The sequence below is a fragment of the Podarcis melisellensis genome, assembly GCF_964234715.1.
Source record: "Podarcis melisellensis genome assembly, chromosome: 9".
Lineage (NCBI taxonomy): Eukaryota > Metazoa > Chordata > Lepidosauria > Squamata > Lacertidae > Podarcis > Podarcis melisellensis.
The window spans coordinates 59,942,537-59,964,442 of record NC_138541.1 but is presented as its reverse complement, the minus strand read 5'-3'; the positions used below and the strand labels follow the sequence as shown (position 1 = coordinate 59,964,442).

The 21,906-nt window shown below is 43.0% G+C and overlaps 2 protein-coding genes across 2 annotated transcripts; one reads left to right on the top strand and one right to left on the bottom strand.

Moving 5' to 3' along the window:
• Window positions 1–2,707: 2,707 nt before the first annotated feature.
• RPL9 (ribosomal protein L9) lies at window positions 2,708–10,542 on the bottom strand. The gene is made up of 8 exons (XM_081924649.1): window positions 10,448–10,542; window positions 9,128–9,180; window positions 8,877–8,992; window positions 6,516–6,611; window positions 5,748–5,880; window positions 4,166–4,246; window positions 3,636–3,756; window positions 2,708–2,842 (listed from the first exon to the last, which is right to left on the bottom strand). The coding sequence occupies exons 2-7, from the start codon at window positions 9,171–9,173 to the stop codon at window positions 3,650–3,652; spliced, it is 579 nt and encodes a 192-aa protein (XP_081780775.1). The 5' UTR covers window positions 9,174–9,180; window positions 10,448–10,542; the 3' UTR covers window positions 2,708–2,842; window positions 3,636–3,649.
• A 4-nt stretch (window positions 10,543–10,546) lies between these two features.
• On the top strand, window positions 10,547–21,791 carry LIAS (lipoic acid synthetase). The gene is made up of 11 exons (XM_081924585.1): window positions 10,547–10,720; window positions 11,874–12,046; window positions 12,197–12,290; window positions 12,765–12,845; window positions 14,976–15,132; window positions 15,748–15,805; window positions 15,921–16,049; window positions 17,774–17,919; window positions 18,815–18,885; window positions 19,137–19,248; window positions 21,321–21,791. The coding sequence occupies exons 1-11, from the start codon at window positions 10,655–10,657 to the stop codon at window positions 21,371–21,373; spliced, it is 1,140 nt and encodes a 379-aa protein (XP_081780711.1). The 5' UTR covers window positions 10,547–10,654; the 3' UTR covers window positions 21,374–21,791.
• The last annotated feature ends 115 nt before the right edge of the window (window positions 21,792–21,906 follow it).

Below are 21,906 nucleotides of genomic sequence, written 5' to 3'. Positions count from 1 at the left end.
CAGGGGTCCCTTTACCCATGTGCTGTGGACCACTAGCAAAAATGTTCCTTTGATGCCATGATCAGGTCTGGAAAAAGGATCTCTATTGGAACCTGTTCCATTAATGGGTTTGTACCTGACTCCCAGGGTGTTGGCCGAGAGGGAATGATTCATGGGCCAAAAAAACAAAAAAGGTTCCCACCCCCCACTTTCATACATGCAGTTGCTTATTTTCATGAGACGTCAGTAAAACAAACATCAGTTGAGCTGTCGTTTTCCGCTCACCCCCCCCCCGCAACCTTCAGGAGGGTTACTAAAAAAATTAAACCAGCCATTATGCATCCTTGTTTAAAAACAAGCACTACCAAGTTTGAGGGTAATCGCTCAAAAAAAGAGAACCAAGCAGTTATCATTTGATGTAACCAGGACATTAAAGGAATTCTTAGGTTTTTGTATTCGACTCTACTGCTTCAAGACAGAAGTACTTTCTTGAAGGATGTCCATTTGGTCAGTGTGACTGACTCCAAGGAAATATCTGATTAAACCCATGTCTTAACGTTATGCATGGCATTCTTTACCTATTGGCAATGTCTCCTCCCTAAAGGTAAAAACTGCTAGGCTGTTGTCAGAGATGAAATGGGTTGCAAATTGACAACTATTCCATTTCACTGTAAAGTTTGTTAGAGACACTCAAATATTATACTACAGTGGTGCCTCGCAAGACGAAATTAATTCGTTCCGCAAGTCTCTTCGTCTTGCGAGTTTTTCGTCTTGCGATGCACGGTTTTCCATAGGAATGCATTGAAAATCAATTAATGCGTTCCTATGGAAACCGCCTTCCCCCGACCTCTTCTGGCGGGCGGCATTTTAAAATCGCCCGGGACAGCGGAGGACTTCTCCGCTGTCCGGGGCGATTTAAAAGCCCCTGGGAAGGCAGGCAGGGGGGACAAAGACTTTTGCCCCCCCCCCTGCCTGCCTTCAGAAAAGGTCCAGGAGAGGCGCGGACCTCTCCGCAAGGAGCGCGCTCCTTGCGGAGAGTTGCAAGCGCGCCCAGGCTTTCCCGCCCCGCCGCCGGGCTTCAGGACATCGTTCCGATGCCGGGCGGCGGGGGGAGGCTTTCTCGCCCCGTCGCCCGGCATCGGGACATGGTTCCGATGCCAGGCGGCGGGGGGAGGCTTTCCCGCCCCGTCGCCCGGCATCGGGACGATGCCCCGAAGCCGGGCGGCGGGGGGAGGCTTTCCCGCCCCGCCGCCCGGCATCGGGACGATGCCCCGAAGCCGGGCGGCGGGGGGAGGCTTTCTCGCCCCGTCGCCCGGCATCGGGACATGGTTCCGATGCCAGGCGGCGGGGGGAGGCTTTCCCACCCCGTCGCCCGGCATCGGGACATGGTTCCGATGCCAGGCGGCGGGGGGAGGCTTTCCCGCCCCGTCGCCCGGCATCGGGACATGGTTCCGATGCCAGGCGGCGGGGGGAGGCTTTCTCGCCCCGTCGCCCGGCATCGGGACATGGTTCGATGCCCCGAAGCCGGGCGGCGGGGGGAGGCTTTCCCGCCCCGTCGCCCGGCATCGGGACGATGCCCCGAAGCCGGGCGGCGGGGGGAGGTTTTCTCGCCCCGTCGCCCGGCATCGGGACGATGCCCCGATGCCGGGCGGCGGGGGGAGGCTTCAAAAGCCGTCCGGGGGCTTTTAAATCGCCCCGGACAGTCCCTGCCCCCGGTTAGGCAGGCAGGGGGGGCAAAGACTTTTGCCCCCCGCCCACCTTGGGAAGAGGTCCAGGACCTCTTCCCAAGGCGGGCGGGGGGGCAAAAGTCTTTGCCCCCCCTGCCTGCCTTCAAAAGCCGTCCGGGATAGCGGGAAGCGCTTCCCTGCTATCCCGGACCGCTTTTAAAATGCTGGCGGTGGGGAGCAAAGCCTTTCGCCCCCGCCGGCCTTCCTGGACCTCTTCTGAAGTCCGGAGGGGGGAAAAAGGCTTTGCTCCCCACCGCCAGCATTTAAAAAAAGGTCCCCGAGATTTCCCTATGGGCTTTCGTCTTGCGATGCAAGCCCATAGGGAAAATCGTCTAGCGAAGCGTCGCAAAACCCGAAAAACCCTTTCGTCTTGCGGGTTTTTCGTCTTGCGAGGCATTCGTCTTGCGGGGCACCACTGTATATGATGAAGAAACACCAGAAAATACAACCTGATAACCACGTCCTGTACTGGGTTTTTACACTGGGTGATAATCCAATATTTTCTATGCTGATGGAAGCTGCTCACTAGTGAACAGATGATTTCTTCCTCCTTATCCCTATAGCTGCGCCATCTGCCCCCAATCTGTTCTGGAGGTTTGGGAGGCAGGGATATGCTGGACAGCAGGGGATGAACTGCCAAAAATGCCTCCTTCCCTCATGACAGATGCCTTCCACCAAGTAGAGTGGGATACCACCCATTTACCCCATTTTCAGACTCTAGTTTTCCAGATTACATTGGTACCTTAGGTTAAGAACTTAATTCATTCTGGAGTTCTGTTCTTAACCTGAGGTACCACTTTAGCTAATGGGGCCTCCTGCTGCCGTTGCACCATTTCTGTTATTATCCTGAAGCAAAGTTCTTAACCCGAGGTACTATTTCTGGGTTACTGTGAGGTACCACTGTAATATATAATTAATATATTTAATTAATAAGCTATTTAATGCTTATGCCGGAAACCAAAGTGTTAGAATGGCTGAAAGCTCAATGACAAAACATAAAATATTGAAATATATTGTTTAATTTTTCTCCAAACAATGTCAAACTGTTTGGTTTGGTTCATACAGCCAACTCCTGATGTGAACTGAAGGCTTGCTGCATGCCGCACACCTTTGTGCCCTGGTTGTCACTTTAGGATCTGAAACAATGAAACAAATTGGATTATTAAAAACAACTAAAGCTTTAAATAACATTTTACAACTATGAAGCAGAAATCATCCAGGTCTGCTGCCTCAGATTTTGAACCACTAGACCCCTAACACCTGCTCTCCCTGTTTAGTTGTTTCTTATCACTGTTTTTATGAAAATTTAATTTTATAAATTGCAAGCTACCATGAGTAATGCTTTTGCAGAAGAAACGCATTATTATTATTCATTTAAAAAAACCACAATTTATTATTCTTTCTGGTGTTCAGAAAGACAATTCAAGTCTACGAAGTTACTTAGGTTTTACTCAGGTTTGGGTCAGGAAGCATGATCCAAAGCTGGAAGAGTGTTCTTCCTATTACAAGCTACACGGTGCAGCAGCTGCTATGCTGGCTCCTCTTAGTTGGAGCGGAGACCTGGATTCGGCTGGTGCAGTGAGTCTCTACAGAGGGGAACCTGCTTCTAAGATTGGAGCATTTCCCCTGCTCTGCAGAGAAAGCAGTTTGCATTCAAGGAACTGGGAATGCACTTTGAATACAAATGGCTTCCATTGGAAAGAAAGAAAAAATATATGCTCCTTTTAAAATTCCAAGCTAGTCTGGGAGTGTAACCCAGTGTGGTCAAGACAAGATTTCAACCAGGGATTTCTGCTGCATAGCAACTTCCGTGATATTTATGATACCAAAAATCTTCTTCCAAATAAAAGATTTCACCCTCCAGCCTATATGGTAAAACTCGCCCCTTTACAGAATACACCATCCGTGCAATGTGAAAAGAACACAAACCTATTTATAGAGTTTTATTCATCTGCCTGTTGTACTGTTCCCTTCTCAGAGACATAGATACCATCCAAAAACTTCCTGATATCTTTATTCTTGACTGTGGTGGCCTGCTGAATCAAGGCAGCTGTAACAAAAAGAGGATAATTTAAGCAAGACTGGCTTAACAAAGCAATCGTATCTTCCCAATTCAATCAAACAAGCCAATTGAACAAGAACAAGGACAAACACTAGGTAGTTTCCCTGTCAAGTCAAACTTCTCCTGTCCCATTAGCAACACTTGTTCCTATTTGTTGCTGGAGAAACAATAGCAACAGACTATGGGAGACAAAACAACTAACCTTGTTTAGTCTAACTAAACACACTGCAACAAAATAAGCTTCTCTTTTAACTTTAGACATTATTTAAAATAACTTTTCCAATGTTTTAGTAGTATACAGACAATGCAAGCTGAACTAAAAGGCAGTTGTTGCATCTTTATGGACCACATCAAAGTCAAACCATTATTTCCACAATACAATAATTAACTGACATACCAGAGTTAGATACCAATTCAATGTCATTTCCTTCAAGGATCAGCTCATCCTTCTGGGCTTGCGATACTGCACAGTTGACCCCTTTAAAAAAAAGTTTTAAAAAGCACACATTTCTCCAATCAAAGAAATTTATCCTTCTCATACAAGTCCACCATTTTTTAAAAAGAGAACACATACATTTGCATACTTATCTGAATATCTCAGCTATCTAGTCATGATCCCTTACTATAATAAACTGTAAAAAAGGTAAAAAGTAAAGGACCCCTGGGCGGTTAGGTCCACTCAAAGGTGACTATGAGGTTGCTGCGCTCATCTTGCTTTCAAGCCAAAGGAGACGGCGTTTGTCCACAGACAGCTTTCTGAGTCATGTGGCCAGCATGACTAAACCGCTTCAGAAGGAACAGAACACAGTGAGGGAAATGAGAGCACATGGAAATGCTGTTTACCTTGCTTCCGCAGCGGTACCTATTTATCTACTTGCACTGGCATGCTTTTGTACTGCTAGGTTGGCAAGAGCTGCGGCAGAGTAACAGACACTCACCCCGTCATGATCGGCAAGCCCAAGAGGCTGAGTGGTTTAGACCACAGTGCCACCAGAATAAATTGTATCCTGTACACACATAGCATAGTACTAAGACCAACAGGCCTGGGGGAAGTGGGCACTCATTGCTGATGGGGTTCTGCCCAATGCAATTGGTGGACAACAACAGGAAGGACAAAAACAATAGGATAAAAATCCCTCTTGGATGTTAATACACATACAGATCTGTTAAATATGACTCAAAGTCTCACACCACTGGCTGCTAAAATAAGATAAATGATTAAGATTGGAAGTGGTATATTGGGAATAAACAAGAGAAGAAACAGGAACAAGGAATAATTTTTTTCTCCCGTCAGCCAGAACATGGGAAGTCACCTAAAATATATAACTTGGAATGTATAAATGGCTTTATTATTTGTATTACGATGTGGCAATATTTTGTATTGTATCCATTGGAGTGTTATTAATGCAAAATTAATAAAAATAATTTATTTAAAAAAAACAAGGCACTTTGATTTGTCCATATTCCATTATAAAACTCCCAAACTTAAAATACTATCTTAACTAGCCTACTGGGACATTAAGTTCCTACATCAGTAGCATGGGAAAAGGTGTTTTCTGTATCTTTCTTCCTGAAGTCACATGACATGCAAGACACAGAATTATTGTAATACATGCCCATTAATCTGTGCTTCTGTAGCAGGAATGAAACCAGTGCTTGGAGGTTTTCTCGTTACAGAAACTTAATGGGGGCACATTATCACAATTATTTTTTACAGATTAGTGCATATTAATTTTGCATTTTCAAAATACTTTTAACTTGAAAAATGGAGGTAATCCAGAGCGAGGCAGAACTCCAAAAGACAAGTATCCGATTTTGCAAGCTTTTCCCCCAGTTATCATATGGTACAAACAACTTGCTTGGAAAAATACAGGTTTTCAGACATTATAGGATTCATTTGAAGCATAGGTGTGACTACCCCCCTCCAATTCTTATATCAAACTTGGTAACAGATATCGCCACAATGACTAGCTCCTTACCTGGCCTCATGCGCACCCGACGGATGTACTTCTCCCCAAGAAAGTTACGGATTTCCACAAGTGAGCCATTCTCCTGGATAACCACGTTGATGGGGAAGTGAGCGTACACTGACCTCATCTTGTAACGAAAGCCCTGGAATCATACAAATTTAAAATCAAACAAACGGGGAAAAGAGAAACTTAAGTGTTTTTTCTCCAAACTGACTCTTAAAGCTCTTTATGCTCCAAATAAAAAGGTAAAGGTACCCCTGCCCGTACGGGCCAGTCTTGACAGACTCTAGAGTTGTGCGCTCATCTCACTCTATAGGCCGGGAGCCAGCGCTGTCCGCAGACACTTCCGGGTCACGTGGCCAGCGTGACAAGCTGCATCTGGTGAGCCAGCGCAGCACACGGAAACGCCGTTTACCTTCCCGCTAGTAAGCGGTCCCTATTTATCTACTTGCACCCGGGGGTGCTTTCGAACTGCTAGGTTGGCAGGCGCTGGGACCGAGCAACGGGAGCGCACCCCGCTGTGGGGATTCGAACCGCCGACCTGACGATCGGCAAGTCCTAGGTGCTGAGGTTTTACCCACAGCGCCACCTGCGTCCCACCCATGCTCCAAGTAGTATGTTAATAATAATAATAATAATAATAATAATAATAATAATAATAATAATAATAATAATAATAATTTATTATTTATACCCTGCCCATCTGGCTGTAGTGTAGCTGCAAAGATGAAGTTGGCTATATCAACACTTAATAGCAAAATCCCACTGGAAACTTACCAATGTGACACCCTTGATCATATTTTGCACGTGACTGCAAATTGTGCGGACTGTTGCCAGCTCCTTTCTGTTACCCCACCATTTGTCAACACGCAGCTACAGAAAAAACAACGAAGTGTATAAAAACATGCTGCTCATTTCCAAGTATAAAACAAGTTTTCCATGTAAACAATACAAGAATTAAGTTTTATTAGATTAATGAATTTCCACACCAGCAAATATTATTATTTCCAATTTCTATATACTGGTATTTATCAAATGATCAAGTAGTACTGCTATCCTCATCTGCCAAGTCAACATTGCTACATGTGTTTCTTATATCAGCAACAAAAACATACAGTTTTAAGGAAGTGCTACTGCTTTATAGAAACTGAGGCCATGTTCACACAAGACATTAACTTCTTCATATAATTACCTTCATCTGATGGAACACCCAGCACCTTAACTGCAGCTGTAGTTAATATTTAACTGTATTTACTCGGTTCACACATTATAGTATCTGTAGGAATGCATGCCCAGGGATGGTCACGACTAATTACGTGGAGAACACATCTTATGTGAACCAGTTCAGAATTTCTTTTAAAAATTTTATAGAGAGCAGCAAGTCATATACCTCAATGACTGCCTTTATTCAACTGTGTAATCAGCTATACAAAATATTGCAGTGTGGAATGCTCCTGTTCAGGATTCTAGACTAACAGTGATAAAGTCTTTCTAGAATATTAACACTTTTCCCCTAAGTGTTGTTGTTGGCATCTGTATGTCTCAAGAGGCAATGGAGTGTACCTATAGGGGTGAAGTCAAACCACTGGAGAATCACAGTGCTTGTTGCGGCTGTGGAGACCGGTAACTTGTAACTGCTGCCCGTCATGCTGTTTTCACTCCTGAAACCATTCTCATGAAAGCCATCAGGCCGTTCCTTCTCTTAGATAGGTACCTTCCTAGGTTGATGAGCTCCACCTGCCCCTCATTTCCCTCTACAGCACATGCAGTAACTGCCTCTTTGACCACTGGATCCTCATTGGTACCCAGCCTCTGAGGCTTTCCCCCCCCATAGAAAACTACAGGCGTACCTTGGTTTTCGAACAGCTGTTCCCTAACGTCACAAACCCGGAAGTGACGGTTACTGTTTGCAAACTATTTTTGGAAGCTGAACGCCCGATGGGACTTCCGATTGGCTGCAGGAGCTTCCTGCAGCCAATCAGAAGCTGCACTTTGGTGTCCAAACGTTTTGGAAATCAAATGGACTTCCGGAATGGATCCCGTTCGACTTCCAAGGTACAACTGTACTGCAAACCTTGGAGTTGATGCCATAGGTCCCTCTCGTGTATGGAGCTACTGTTTTGGCTGTGTCAGGACTCACATTTGGAGTTCAAGTGGATTACTGTCAGTACACTTTGCCTCCCATATAATGGGAGTAATACACAAATATTTTAACATTCTGAAAAGTGAATGGTGCATATTCACTGCCAAGAGCCATGTCCTGTTAATTACACTGAAAACTAAACTTCAGTGAACGATAAACCACAGACAAACTACCTTGACATTTGCTAACAGAAGATAGGCTAGCTCAGGGCTCCAATTTATCCTTAATTAAAACACAACAATTCACAGAGATTGGGAACCAGTTGGCGTGTGTTAGTATTGCTACAATTTATTAATTAATAGCTCTAATAGCACCAAATGTCTTGTTCTAGTCCACTGCCTATCATCGTAGTTTATTTTAACACGAATCAGCCACATGCATTTTTGCACCTGAAACAAAAGACAGGGGGCTCATTTTTCTTGCAGACTGACTGGCTGTGCTATAGGATGTAACAACGTCCTCTGAAAATCTCGCACTTGAAACATCATATGCAAGATGCAAACACCCAAAACACATTTTGTCTCAATATACGGCTTAGAAACGTCTGTAAACAAGTATATATGCATCTTAAATAAGTGCATGCTTCACTTTTCCAGAAGTTAAGATTACATGTTCTACAGTACACAAGTCTGCTCCAAAGCACTGAAAAACAGTAAACAGATACGAAGCCTTTCTGCCTGCCACTTTCCCTGTGCAACTCTCCCAAAGAAAAGCAGCTTGGAGGTGAAGTTTGTAAAGAAAAAAATTGGAAAGGAAAGGATTAAGTCCCTCCTCCCACCTACTGCTTTTCCACAGCCAACTGCCCCCTTGGTGCAGTTCTTCACAAACTGACACATCTACCAGCAAACGTGTAATTCTAGCCATAGAACCCAGCAACTATTACTGACAATACAAAGCTAACATGGAATCTGAAAACATTGCACAGGGCCAATAGCTTCCCTTGTCAGCAGAAACATGATATACAGTAACGCTCACAACATCCACAAATTGCTCACCTTCTTGCGTTTCTTTCCCAAGAGAGAGAGTTCCACATTGATATGATTGAAGTCCCTTCGCAGGGTTCCTCTGGGGCCCTTGACAATAACTGTCCGTCCCTTCAAACGAACCTCAACTGGATGGAGATAATTAAACATTAGTACAACATACAGCAACTGCAAGTGATAAGAACATTAAAGATTTTGAGGGTTTTTTTTGGGGGGGGGTGAGGTAGCACTAAAAATAAAAACATCCAAGTGGATACACATACCTTTTTCTGGGATGTCGACAGTCTGGTTGCTGAGAATGGTCTTCATTTTAAATCTAACAGGAAAAGCAAAATGAAAAACTGCATGTTTAACATGATATTGAAATCACCTGTACCACGCCCTTTGCAACAAAGGCACCGCCCCTTGTCTTGTGGCTTTAACATCCATTTAGATCAGTGGTGTCCAAAGTTGTTATCCTTTTTTTAGGATTTTTACCCCAGGAAATAGACTGCCACAGGGCCCCTGAAACTGCATTGGCCCCACAAAAGGTTTCTAACCTTTAACCCAGAGCTTTACAAACTTTTCACGTTGGTGACACACTTTTTAGACATGCATCATTTTGCGACAACGTAATCCAGTTTTACTAGCAAACTGGAGGCTAAGCTAACCCCCTTCCATCCCTGGGAGGAGTGCAGGGAGCGTTTGTGCGACACACCAACACACTGCAGCTAACACACTAATTTGTTGAGACAGTGTTTGGAAAGCTCTGCTTTAACCAATACTTTCCCCTGCCACCATTTCTTCCCACTCCTATTACCAATCTCAAAGGCCATATAAAAAGCATGCTCCTCTTCACATAGTGCTCCTACCAGGGGTGGCTAACCTGTGGCACTCCAGATGTTACTAGCATGTCCAATGGCAAGAGATAATAATGAGAAGTGCAGCAACACCCAGACCGCCACCCTGGCTTAAACTTTTCCTAGGCCTAGCGAGAACTCCCTGGCATGACCAAAAAACCCACTATATATTATTGCAGAAGGCAGGAAGCAAAACCGGCCCTTTCAGCTCTGGGAAACCTTAAAGTAATGCTGGTGAAGCAGAGAGCCTGCTCTACAGACTGCCTGCAGCCTTTCTTGGCCTTGGCTCCCTAGACCTCGTTGAACTACAACTCCCATAATTCCCAGCCAGCACAGCCAGTGGAGAAGCGTGATGGGAGTCGCAGTCCAACATTAAAAGGTTGAGAAAGCAGCCGTGCAGTTTTGCGCTGAAATAATCTCTGCCACGAAAGCAGCCTTCTTAGCGGCGCGCCGTAGAAACGAGACCCCCTCCCCGCCTCACCCGGCATCAGTTTACGCAGGCGCACACGAAGCCGGGGCGCGCGAGAGAGAGCAAAGCCGTTGAGGGGAAGGGGGGGCGGCTGCTTCTAGGTCTCCCTCTCAGGAGCCCCCGCCGAAGCCAACCTCGGAGCGACGCCCGTTTCACTCTCTGAGCCCTGCCCGCGGCCTCCGCGGGGCGCTCGGGACAAGAGGCAGCCGCGGCGCCCCGGATGGAGCCGGATGCCGCCCCTCACCTCGCAAGTTAAAAAGAAAGCCAGGCCTCACCTCCTTGTTCGCGGAGAGGAGGAAAGGGAGAGCGTCGTACGTCACCACGGTCTTGAACCCCGTGCGGCGTGACGCCAGCGCGTTCCGTGGGTGGGGCGTCAAGACGCCGGGAGGCGAGAGCAATCGTCTCCGAGCCCAGGAGATAAGGGGAAGGTGGGCGAGCGCCGAGTACATCGAGCCTGAGGAAGGAGTCGGGGTCGAGACGACATGGCTCTGCTCCACCTAGGCTTCCCCCGGGAGAACCTGAGGAGGCTGACGTCACTCGGGAGGCTGGTGAGTATATGGGGGGGGGAGGGATAGGCCTGTGTGATGCCCTATTCCCTGGTACCTTCTGTGTGGGGGAATCCCTGCCCCCAATATTATCCTTTATTTACTTGATAATGGCATTTATAGGCCACTTTTAACACCCCCCCAGCAGCGGAAGGCGGTTTGCATGGTTCTCGTCCTCGCACAACAACCCTGCGAGGTAGGCTAGGCGAAGGAGAGATTAGTCATTGACCCGAGTGGGGATTCGAACTCTGGTCTTAGTAATTGTTGTTGTTTAGTCACGTCTTTCCTTCTGCAGTGTTGGATGGCAGGTTGAGAGGCGTTCCCTACTAGGACAGACTTGGCTCGTGTGCTCAAGACATCGATTCCATAAAACATACTTTGTTGCACTGTGCAAAATATGAGCAAGCCAGGGCTGAATTGATACTACATACCCTTGCTGGTACCTTTCCGGGAAAATCAGAGGCTCACTATGTCAGGTTCCTATTGGAAGACCGGACAAACACTAGAACATTAGCAGTGGCAAAGTTTTTATCGGTGGTTGCAAGAGCCATTTACAACATATATGAAGAGACAAAATAAAGAATTGGACTCACTGGCAGGGTTTGAATAAACAAACACAATTGTATATAACAAAAAGTGAGACTATATGTATTGGGGAAATTTTGGGAAACAACATGCAGGATGAGTAATATGGAAATAAAACAAAATGGGAATGTGAGGGAAGTCCAGGGGAGGAGTGGGGAAAATATGGAAAATTGTTAGAGAAATATTGTTAGAGGATGTAAACATGGAAAAACCAATATTTTTTTAAAAAGCTTCCCTAAACACAGCTCCCTTCAGATGTCTTCTAAAAGTCAGATGTTTATTTCCTTGACATCTGGTGGGAGGGCACTACCACCAAGAAGGCCCTCTGCCAGGTTCCCTGTAATCTCACTTTTCACAGTGAGTGGGTTGGACTAGATGACCCTTGTGGTCCCTTCCAACCCATGATCTACAAATTCCAGCTTCTGGATAAAGCTTTTATACCTCATTAGTTGGAAATAAGTGCACAAATATAGCAGAGGACAAAGCTGTGTTATAACTTTTGATTTAAAAAATAAATAAATTATTTGGAAATGCATTATTCGAAAATAAAAGTGCAAATGCTTTTTCCTAGACCTGTGAAAGCAATCGGCACAAACAGTTGAGAGCATCAAGCTCATTGCCAGAGGAACAGAAGGGACTCTTGCAAAATGGACCTGATTTGCAAGACTTTATGTCTGGAGAACTTTCAGACAAAACAAAGTGGGCAGACTATAAAGGCGAATTAAAGCGTCAGAAAGGAGAAAGGTATTTAAAACAACTTAATTACCTCATTAGAATGAGTAGAACAATGTGTTTACAAAATAGGTCAGCTGTCTGGAAAGTCAGTTAATTTCTCAGACTTACAAACATTACCTGCTAAAGCAAAATAAGTATGGCTTTTGGTTTTTTTTTTAGGCTGCGACTTCCTCCATGGCTGAAAACAGAGATTCCAATTGGAAAAAATTATAACAAATTGAAGAATTCATTGAGAAATTTAAATCTCCACACGGTAATTCAAATGCCTGTATTGTACCAGATGATTTACTGTGTTGTTCAGTGTTGTTTTTGCAATTAAAGTTCCCATCATAGGCACACTTACTTAAAAGCAAATTCCTTTGCAGTGGACTTGCTTCCATAGGTTTAGAGCCCATCTGTTTTGTTTAGAAGACTTTTGTTTTGTTTCCAGTGATGAGGCCTCGCTCACTTACAATAGCAGCTTGCACTGGAGTAGTCATTACGGTATCACATTGTTTTCTTTGTCATTGAAACCCTCCCTGAACAGTTTGAGAGCAGACCAGGGTTGTACCAACATGCATGCCAGATGGACTGAAAAAAACACCCTCATTGGGTATTGCCGTGTGAAATAATTTTCATTATAACAGTAGTACTTACCTCATCATTAGCTTTGCAGTGGTGAGACTCCTTGTAGCCAATGTACTTTATGCCCTTCTTACAGTGTTAATAACTGTTTCATTGCCTGTAGGTGTGTGAGGAAGCACGTTGTCCAAACATCGGAGAGTGCTGGGGAGGGGGCAAGTATGCTACTGCTACAGCGACTATAATGGTAAGCTGACCACTGACGACTGATGGTCTTATTGGGAACAACACATCCAAAATGTTCTATATTTGTCTTGTGTATTGTTATTGTTGTTAGTCGTTTAGTCGTGTCCAACTCTCGTGACCCCATGGACCAGAGCACACCAGGCACTCCTGTCTTCCACTGCCTCCCGCAGTTTGGTCAAACTCATGCTGGTAGCTTCGAGAACACTGTCCAACCATCTCGTCCTCTGTCGTCGCCTTCTCCTTGTGCCCTCCATCTTTCCCAACATCAGGGTCTTTTCCAGGCAGTCTTCTCTTTTCATATGGTGGCCAAAGTATTGGAGCCTCAGCTTCACGATCTGTGCTTCCAGTGAGCACTCAGGGCTGATTTCCTTAAGGATGGATAGGTTTGGTCTTCTTGCAGTCCATGGGACTCTCAAGAGTCTCCTCCAGCACCATAGTTCAAAAGCATCAATTCTTCAGCGATCAGCCTTCTTTATGGTCAGCTCTCACTTCCACACATCACTACTGGGAAAACCATAGCTTTTACTATACGAACTTTTGTTGGCAAGGTGATGTCTCTGTTTTTTAAGATGCTGTCTAGGTTTGTCATTGCTTTTCTCCCAAGAATCAGGCGTCTTTTAATTTCGTGACTGCTGTCACCATCTGTAGTGATCATGGAGCCCAAGAAAGTAAAATCTCTCACTGCCTCCATTTCTGTATTACTCAGAGCTATTAGCAGAGAATAAAGGGAATGGAGTGAGAGGGACTGCGTGTCTTTGCTTTTGTCATTCTAGAAAGCAGTCGTGCAACCGGAGCTCTAAGGGTGCCTTGTACATTATCTGGAAAATGATGATGATGATTTTATTTATATGCCACCCATCTGACTGGGTTGCTCCTGCGGAGTCTCATCTCATGGTATTACAGCAAGCAGACCACACAGAGAGGTGCATATAGCATGGCTGCACCCCATAATATGTGGTCCCAGGGTGGTGCTGGCATGGGGAGCAACCAATTTACCTACAATGTGATCTTTCTATTTAAATCAGTTACTGGAACTATGTGCAATTATTTGACTGCTGCAGCCCTTCTGCTGTCTTAATATAAGAACTGGCTGCAAGGACGATTTCACAGTACAGTGGTACCTCGGGTTGAGTACTTAATTCGTTCCGGAGATCCGTACTTAACCTGAAACTGTTCTTAACTTGAAGCACCACTTTAGCTAATGGGGCCTCCTGCTGCTGCCGCGCCGCCGGAGCACGATTTCTGTTCTCATCCTGAAGCAAAGTTCTTAACCTGAAGTACTATTTCTGGGTTAGTGGAGTCTGAAACCTGAAGCGTATGTAACCTGAAGCGTATGTAACCCGAGGTACCACTGTAAATGTCATTCAGTGTTGCCCATCTAGGGGACAAGATGGGAATTCTTAAACATGCAGGTGATTTTATTTCCTCTCCCTGCTTGCCCTTATTGGTGTCAAGCTATTAATATGAAAATTGGGGGGATTTCTTGCTGTTTTCATCTGTTCTCAGAGAGCAGATAATACTAAGCCATAGCTAAAACAACGAGTTAATCATCCCCTTTCTCCTCTGTCGAGGAGGAAACAAACCAGAGGCTAGTTTGCAGTCACAAGAAAACCTTGATGTACCATTGTGGTTTGTTAGGAGAGAGGGGGACAGAATTATGCATGTAAACAAGCCTGGCTTGTTTCTTCCTTGGCACATTTAAGGAGGGGGAAGGGGAGGAGGGGGCTAGAATGTTGTTCATTCACATTAACTCAGTTTAATCATAACTCTGGTTTTAAAAAGATGCACCCACCAGGCTGTTGTCTCGGGGCATTGCTTGTAGTCAGCCATACTAAGAAGCTAGAGGTTATGTGGGTTTCGGGCTCCATGTATCATATGTTGCTCAGAGTAGTTCTGGACTATATAATAATTTCTTTCTCATCTGTAGTTCTGGACTATATAATAATTTCTATATATATATATATATATATAATATAGTTTTGGGCTCCATGTATCATATGTTGCTCTGAGTAGTTCTGGACTATATAATAATTTCTTTCTCATCTGCTGGCTGAGCTGTTGAGATTCTTTTAATATTCGTCATAGAAGGTTCTTGAATTATTATTAATTTTTTAATTGTTTCCTGTTTCAGCTAATGGGGGACACTTGTACAAGAGGCTGTCTCTTTTGCTCAGTGAAGACAGCAAGAAGTCCCCCTCCATTAGATCCCGAAGAGCCATATAACACAGCGAAAGCAATTGCTGAATGGGGGCTGGATTATGTTGTATTGACCTCTGTGGACAGAGATGGTAAGTAACTTTCTAATTTTGACTCCTTTTGAAAAAACAGTTATGCTGATTCCAACCAAGGAAGAATGGCAAACCAAGTTGATGGACTATGCTAAAACGGCAAAAATAACTGGGAAGCTCAGAAACCAAGAGGACTTCAAAAAAGAATGGGGAAAATTTATAATATAATTAGGAGTCCATCAGCAGGATTTTAACCACACTTGAAAAGTAACAAAAATATGGACAATTTAGATGGATAAAAAATGTGGATAACAAATAGATATGCAGTTGTAAACATTGTCATTAGGACCCATGGAGGGGATGGGGGTGTCCTGAGATTCAGAGTAACCTTTTTATATGGGTTTTTAATTGCTTTTGTTATATGTTTATATCTTCTTAAGCTCAAATAAAAATTATTTACAAAAAAAAGACTCCTACCCAAAAGCAAATAAAGTTATGCTGTATGCAGAAATCTCATCTAAGGTATTTGTAAGCTGTGCAGATCGCTGTTCTCTATTTCAATAGTTAATATTTGCAGACATTAGATTTACACAAATGCATCCTTGACACCACTATAACTATGTAAAAATAGTTATCTGTTCTTCCTGTAAAACAACTGGCGTGTTCTATTATTAGATGTTTCAGATGGTGGAGCAGCACACTTTGCAAAGACAGTATCACACTTAAAAGAAAGGTAAGGAGTGAATATTAGAAAAACTAAATGGATTGCTTTTGGGGCAAGGTTAATGCAGCTTTCAACTGACCACGCTGCACTTTTGTTTTGTTTTTTTCCAACCCTTGTTTCTCAGGAATCCCAAAATTCTCGTGGAATGTTTAACTCCTGATTTCAGAGGGGACCTGAAAGCTGTGGAGACGGTTGCTCTGTCAGGGCTCGATGTCTATGCTCACAATGTGGAAACAGTTCCAGAATTGCAGAGGTGATGAAAGGTGATATATACTGATAGAGTAAAATAAGGTTTGTGAGAGCAGACTATTTTAATTTAAGAGATGGTTCCATGAAGATGCTATTAGGAGGGACCTGCCTGCATTAGTGCTAAGCCATTTTCTGCTTGTTGAAGACTACCGTATTTTTCGCTCTATAAGACACACCCAGCCATAAGACGCACATAGTTTTTAGAGGAGTAAAACAAGAAAAAAATATTCTGAATCTTTTATTTATGTAGAGCCTCTTTTCAAAAGCTTGATTTTGCAAGTGAACAGTAGAAGCATTTTAACAGGCATTAGTGCTTGGATTTCATTCTCTCACAGAAAGCCCCAGGAAAAAAATGGGATCACCTGGCTGTTTGGAGAGAAAGAGGCACATGGTTTGGGCAGTGATGGAATCCAAGACTGACTGAAGAGGGAAAACAAGAATAATGTTCTCCTGTCTCTTTGTCAAGTTGCTCAGGGGGCTAAACAAGGGGTATCACACAACAACCTCACTACAACCCAGTGAGGTTAAGATGGCCCTCTCTGCGCAGCACCTCCAGCAAAGCAGGAGGAGAAACGGAGCCCCTTCCATTTCTCCTCCCGCTTCGCTGAAGGGGTGCTGCGCAGAGAGAGAGAGAGAGCTGCGCAGCACCATTCGCTCCATAAGACACACATACATTTCCCCTTACTTTTTAGGAGGAAAAAGGTGCGTCTTATGGAGCGAAAAATACAGTAAGTAGTGAATCTGCTTTTGTGTTCTGTTCACAGTGGGGTCCCACAGAATGGTGCATGCCCAGAAGACTTATTCTGCATTCTTAGTGTCACTGCAGCTGTACTGTGTAGTTTAGATATGTTTAAGAACCTATTTTTGCTTCGTATAACTACAGTTCTCAGATTTTATCAGAATGAGCTTCTCTATACTCTAGCTATTTACTGGTCATAATAAATGTATACTTTGCCATCACATGAAAGCAAACTCCAGTGATTAAACTGGGGGTGTTTTACCCCAAACTGACATTCCATATTTTACATATTCCATCAAGGATTGATCCCTGGAAGTTACTTTTAGGACCGTCAGCAAAATGAATGCCTTTTGTAAAAGCCAAATATTTAAGTGGCTTGAGAATTGTCTCCTAGGTTCCTGTTTTGCTGTTCATAGGCTTGTCATAAATCCGATCACATATACTAGTCATTCATACCAGGACATCTGTCTGCTTATGCAGGTGAAAAAAATAACTTGCAATAGTTGCCCTATTTCGATTAAATGGGGATATCATTAAGCATAGAGAGTGTTGTTCTCTCTCTCATTCTTTTGAATATTTTTCTCAGAGCAAAGGTGATGTTGTTCAGCCTGATACACATTGAAGGTAATGTTATAAAGATCGAAGAAAAATTGTGTGTACACACATACAAAAAAACCTTTGGAAGCAGTTATAAAAGGCAGATTCTGGAACTATGACAATATAGTATCTGACCATCTTTCATTCCCTGATAAGGCTAGTTTTTGTTGTTGTTGTGATGGGCATTGCCAAATTCCTGTTACCCTTTCAATCCAGTTACTCTGAGTGAGTTTTCAGTTAAATGTTTGAGAAGGTATTTTTGATCTGTGTATTCTTCCTTAGTTTGACTCATCTAATCCAGTGGGTTCTGCAGAAGGTTTTTCCAGAGGTGTGACAAGATCCGTTCTTGTTATGCTAATTATTATTATTTTTTACTATTTATTTTCTTAAAGAAAAGTTCGGGATCCTCGGGCTAACTTCGACCAGTCCCTCAGTGTTTTGAAGCACGCAAAGAAAGTTCAGCCTGATGTAATTTCCAAAACATCCATCATGCTTGGTCTTGGTGAAACAGATGAACAAATATACAACACATTGAAATGTAAGTCAGGATTTTGTGTGGATAGAGGCCACGATTCACAGATTCAAGGAAAAAGAAAGTGCACCCTCTTTGAATTCTGTAGTTTTACATGCGAAGACATAATAACAATCACCTGTTCCTTGATGTTGTTTAGTCGTTTAGTCGTGTCAGACTCTTCATGACCCCATGGACCAGAGCACGCCAGGCACTCCTGTCTTCCACTGCCTCCTGCACTTTGGTCAAACTCATGCTGGTAGCTTTGAGAACACTGTCTAACCATCTCCTCCTCTGTCGTCCCCTTCTTCTTCATAATTCAAAAGCATCAATTCTTCGGCGATCAGCCTTCTTTATGGTCCAGCTCTCACTTCCATACATCACTACTGGGAAAACCATGGCTTTAACTATATGGACCTGTTCCTTAGTAGGTCTTAAAATTAGGTAAACACAACCTCCGATGAACAACACATGACATATTACACTGTGTCATGATTTATTCAATTGGATTGAGGTCTGGATTTTGACTGGGCCATTGCAATAAAGAAGGTGCACTTTCTTTTTCCCATGATTGTAAGCTGTGTAGGGACCATAGCTGAGTTTTGGAGCATGTTATTCCAATAGCCATATGCTAAACTGTCCATGCACAATTTCTGAGGCTCTCTCCTTAAAGCAAACTCATTCCTGCATATTGAGTTCAGATATGGGGCAAGCTGATTGGAGATTGAAAAGAGTTTTCATTTTGGGTCTCTTTCTTAACTTTTGCTATGGTTTTTTTTCTTCCTCATTTAGGGAGTTAAACCTAACTTTATCTGCTATCTTAAATGTGCTGCTTAAAAACAGGCACCAGGGAGGTTTGGAAGAATAAACAATGCTATACTATATTTCTGTCATTCACATTTAAAACATTTAATTTTTATAGTATTACGTGAGGCTGACGTAGACTGTTTGACCTTGGGACAATACATGCAACCCACAAAGCGCCATTTAAAGGTAAAATTGTACTGGAAGTTTATTGTTTGAAAATATATCACATTTTCTGGATTGAAGGCTGAAAGTGACTTGGGATATGCCTTCTGGGACGGGAATCTTAAGGAGAGGCAATTATGTCAGCCTCAGTTTCTTTTGGAACACAAATCCATGTACAATTTAGTTGTGGATGTTATAGTCTGTGCTTGTTAAGGTTAGGAATATATGCATTTTGAAATGACTGGATCATGATGAAAATGTATTCTTCTTTCCAGGTCGAAGAATATATTACTCCTGAGAAATTTAAACATTGGGAAAACGTAGGAAATGATCTTGGGTTTCATTACACTGCAAGTGGGCCTCTTGTGCGTTCCTCCTACAAAGCAGGTGAGATACATAGTTTGCTAGATTAGCTGCACTATATAAATTTATGCAAACTTCGGTTTAAACTTGCCCCCTTATCGGCAAGTGCAATAGACCTTTAGATTTATATGTACAGGCATTGGGTTTTATTCAGTGTAACACTAAGCAAAATGTTCTGTGAGTGCAGCACACGGATTTCTCCTTGCACAACAGAACATTCTCTCCCTCTAGGGCTCCCTCCCCTCGTCCCTTTTCCGGGGTTCTCCCAACCCTCTGGAACAGATTTGGGGGTGGCATAGAATTGTATGTGGAGCACTGGGGTGGAATCCACTTGCACTAGCACTAATCCTTAACATTAGTGCAACTGAATATGACCAATCATGTTACTTTTGAAGACTAGCTGGACAGGCATGATTTATATAATAATAATAATTATTTATTATTTATACCCCGCCCATCTGGCTGGGTTTCGTCAGCCACTCTGGGCGGCTTCCAACAAAACACTAAAATACAATAATCTATTAAACATTAAAAGCTTCCCTAAACAGGGCTACCTTTAGATGTCTTCTAAAAGTTTGGTAGTTATTTTTCTCTTTGACATCTGATGGGAGGGCGTTCCACAGGGCGGGCGCCACTACCGAGAAGGCCCTCTGCCTGGTTCCCTGTAACTTGGCTATAGAAAATGTTATTTGTTCCATAATAGTTAGATAATCGGCCTAGGCATTTTGTCTCATGTGTTGCAAGTTGCCTGGGGTGCAGTCCATCACGTTCTTCATTTTGTACCATGTTCCTTCATGCCAGTGGAGAAATGGCAATAGGATAGAGGCAAGATACAATAGATTGTGGCCATAGCTAAAATTCAGATATAAATTGGTGAGTAACTTGCAGCTTTTGTTGTGACATGCAAACTCTTAAGTACAGTTCCCTTTAAACTAATACCTGTATTCAATGGGACTTGCTTCTGACACTGATTATAGTCTTAGTGTGTTATACAACTTAGATGGGTAATATTACTTACGAAGCTTGAAATATAGATCTTCATAGCTGTAATCTTTTAGGTGGCAAAAGCAGTAGAGCAAGTAGTTCATATGCAGTGTGAACTACAGTGACCTAATTTAGTTTTATTTTAAAGTTGTACATACTGCATTCAACATGGGATTATATCTGCTGATGTGAATTAAACAAACAAACTTGCTGCAGAAAGCATGGCAAAAAACAAAAACGGCTAAAGGCCAGAATTTTAAAAATTTATTTGCTTCCTGGCTCTTCTATGATTTACAGAAGTGTCAGTTCAAGGTCCATTTTTTTTATCATTTGCTTTCTGGCTGTACCATTATTTACAGAAGCACCCAATAATGTGCAGCCCATAGGTCTTGTGCTGCTCCTGAGATTTATCTATGTCCTCAGAGTTACATATAATGTTCAATGCGAAATCTGCAAGTGACAAATGGCGAGAAGCCATGCCTGACAACTATAACCCACACAAGGATTGTGCTATTCCTTATGCTTTTCACAGCCATCCAGAATAGTCTAGCAGTCTATGGGTAGCACAGCAACTGAATACCTCCCTCCCCATCAACAGCACTGTTGCCACGATGCTAGCATTTCCCTACATTTGCTTGTTCAGTGTTAAAATTTCAAGGAAACCACCATCTGCAAGTTTTCCAGGTTTGCTCTTTCCCAATCCAAAAGCGGCTCCTTTGCCAAGCCGATCAGCAAGAGGAAATATTCATTAAATGCAGCAATCCTATTACATTGACATTGGTATGACTTACCTCTGATTAAATATCATCAGAAGGTTTAGAAAGCCTCGTTTTTTTCTGCTGCCTAACATTCCAAGTCTTTCTCATTTAAAACCTTTTAAGAACCGAGATGATTTATGCTGGGGGAAGTTGTTTGCTTATGTGACTTGCCCCGTTTGACACAGGGTTAATTCCTCCAGCGCTAAGAGAGTAATAGGCAGCAAGGATTCTTTTCAGTTGCCTCCTGTAGATGCTACTGCTCATTTCTTTCCTACAACACAGGCTAAAGAATACGGTCACAAGATGCTTGCTACTCTGTTAAAATAGATGCATGTTTTCTTTTTGTCTGTGCAGGTGAATTTTTCTTGAAGAATTTGGTACAGAAGAGGAAGAAGAAAGACATCTGAAATGTAGAAAGTTCATAGGGACAACTCTGCATCTCTTAATGAATTCCAGATGGCAGCATCACAAATAAAGGAAGAACATTCAAGATGCTTTTGTTTATTGTTGTTGCCCCTGCAAGCATTTAAACTTAGCCATGAATTATTCAGGTTGTTTCTGAACTCTGCTATCTTCTACTGTAGTTTAAGAAATGTTAATGTATTATATGGCTTACAGTGCAATCCTATACATATACATTCAAAATTAAGTTCCAAGGGATTTGTTGGTGGTCTTTCTAAGTAAGTGGTACAGATCTACCTTAGAAAACCTCTGCTTTCTAACATATGAAGCACCATGAGATATACCCACTGGGAAAATTAAGAGAGTTAGATGCATATTTTAAATATCTTGCAGGTAATACCAGTAATAAACAGCTGAACACAGTGTGCAGCATTTCTTCAAACTTTGTATGCACCCATATTTACACTCTGTCATTTCAATTTTTTAAAAAAAATCCTACAAGCCAATGTGCAAACGTGATTATTGAGAGAGAACATCC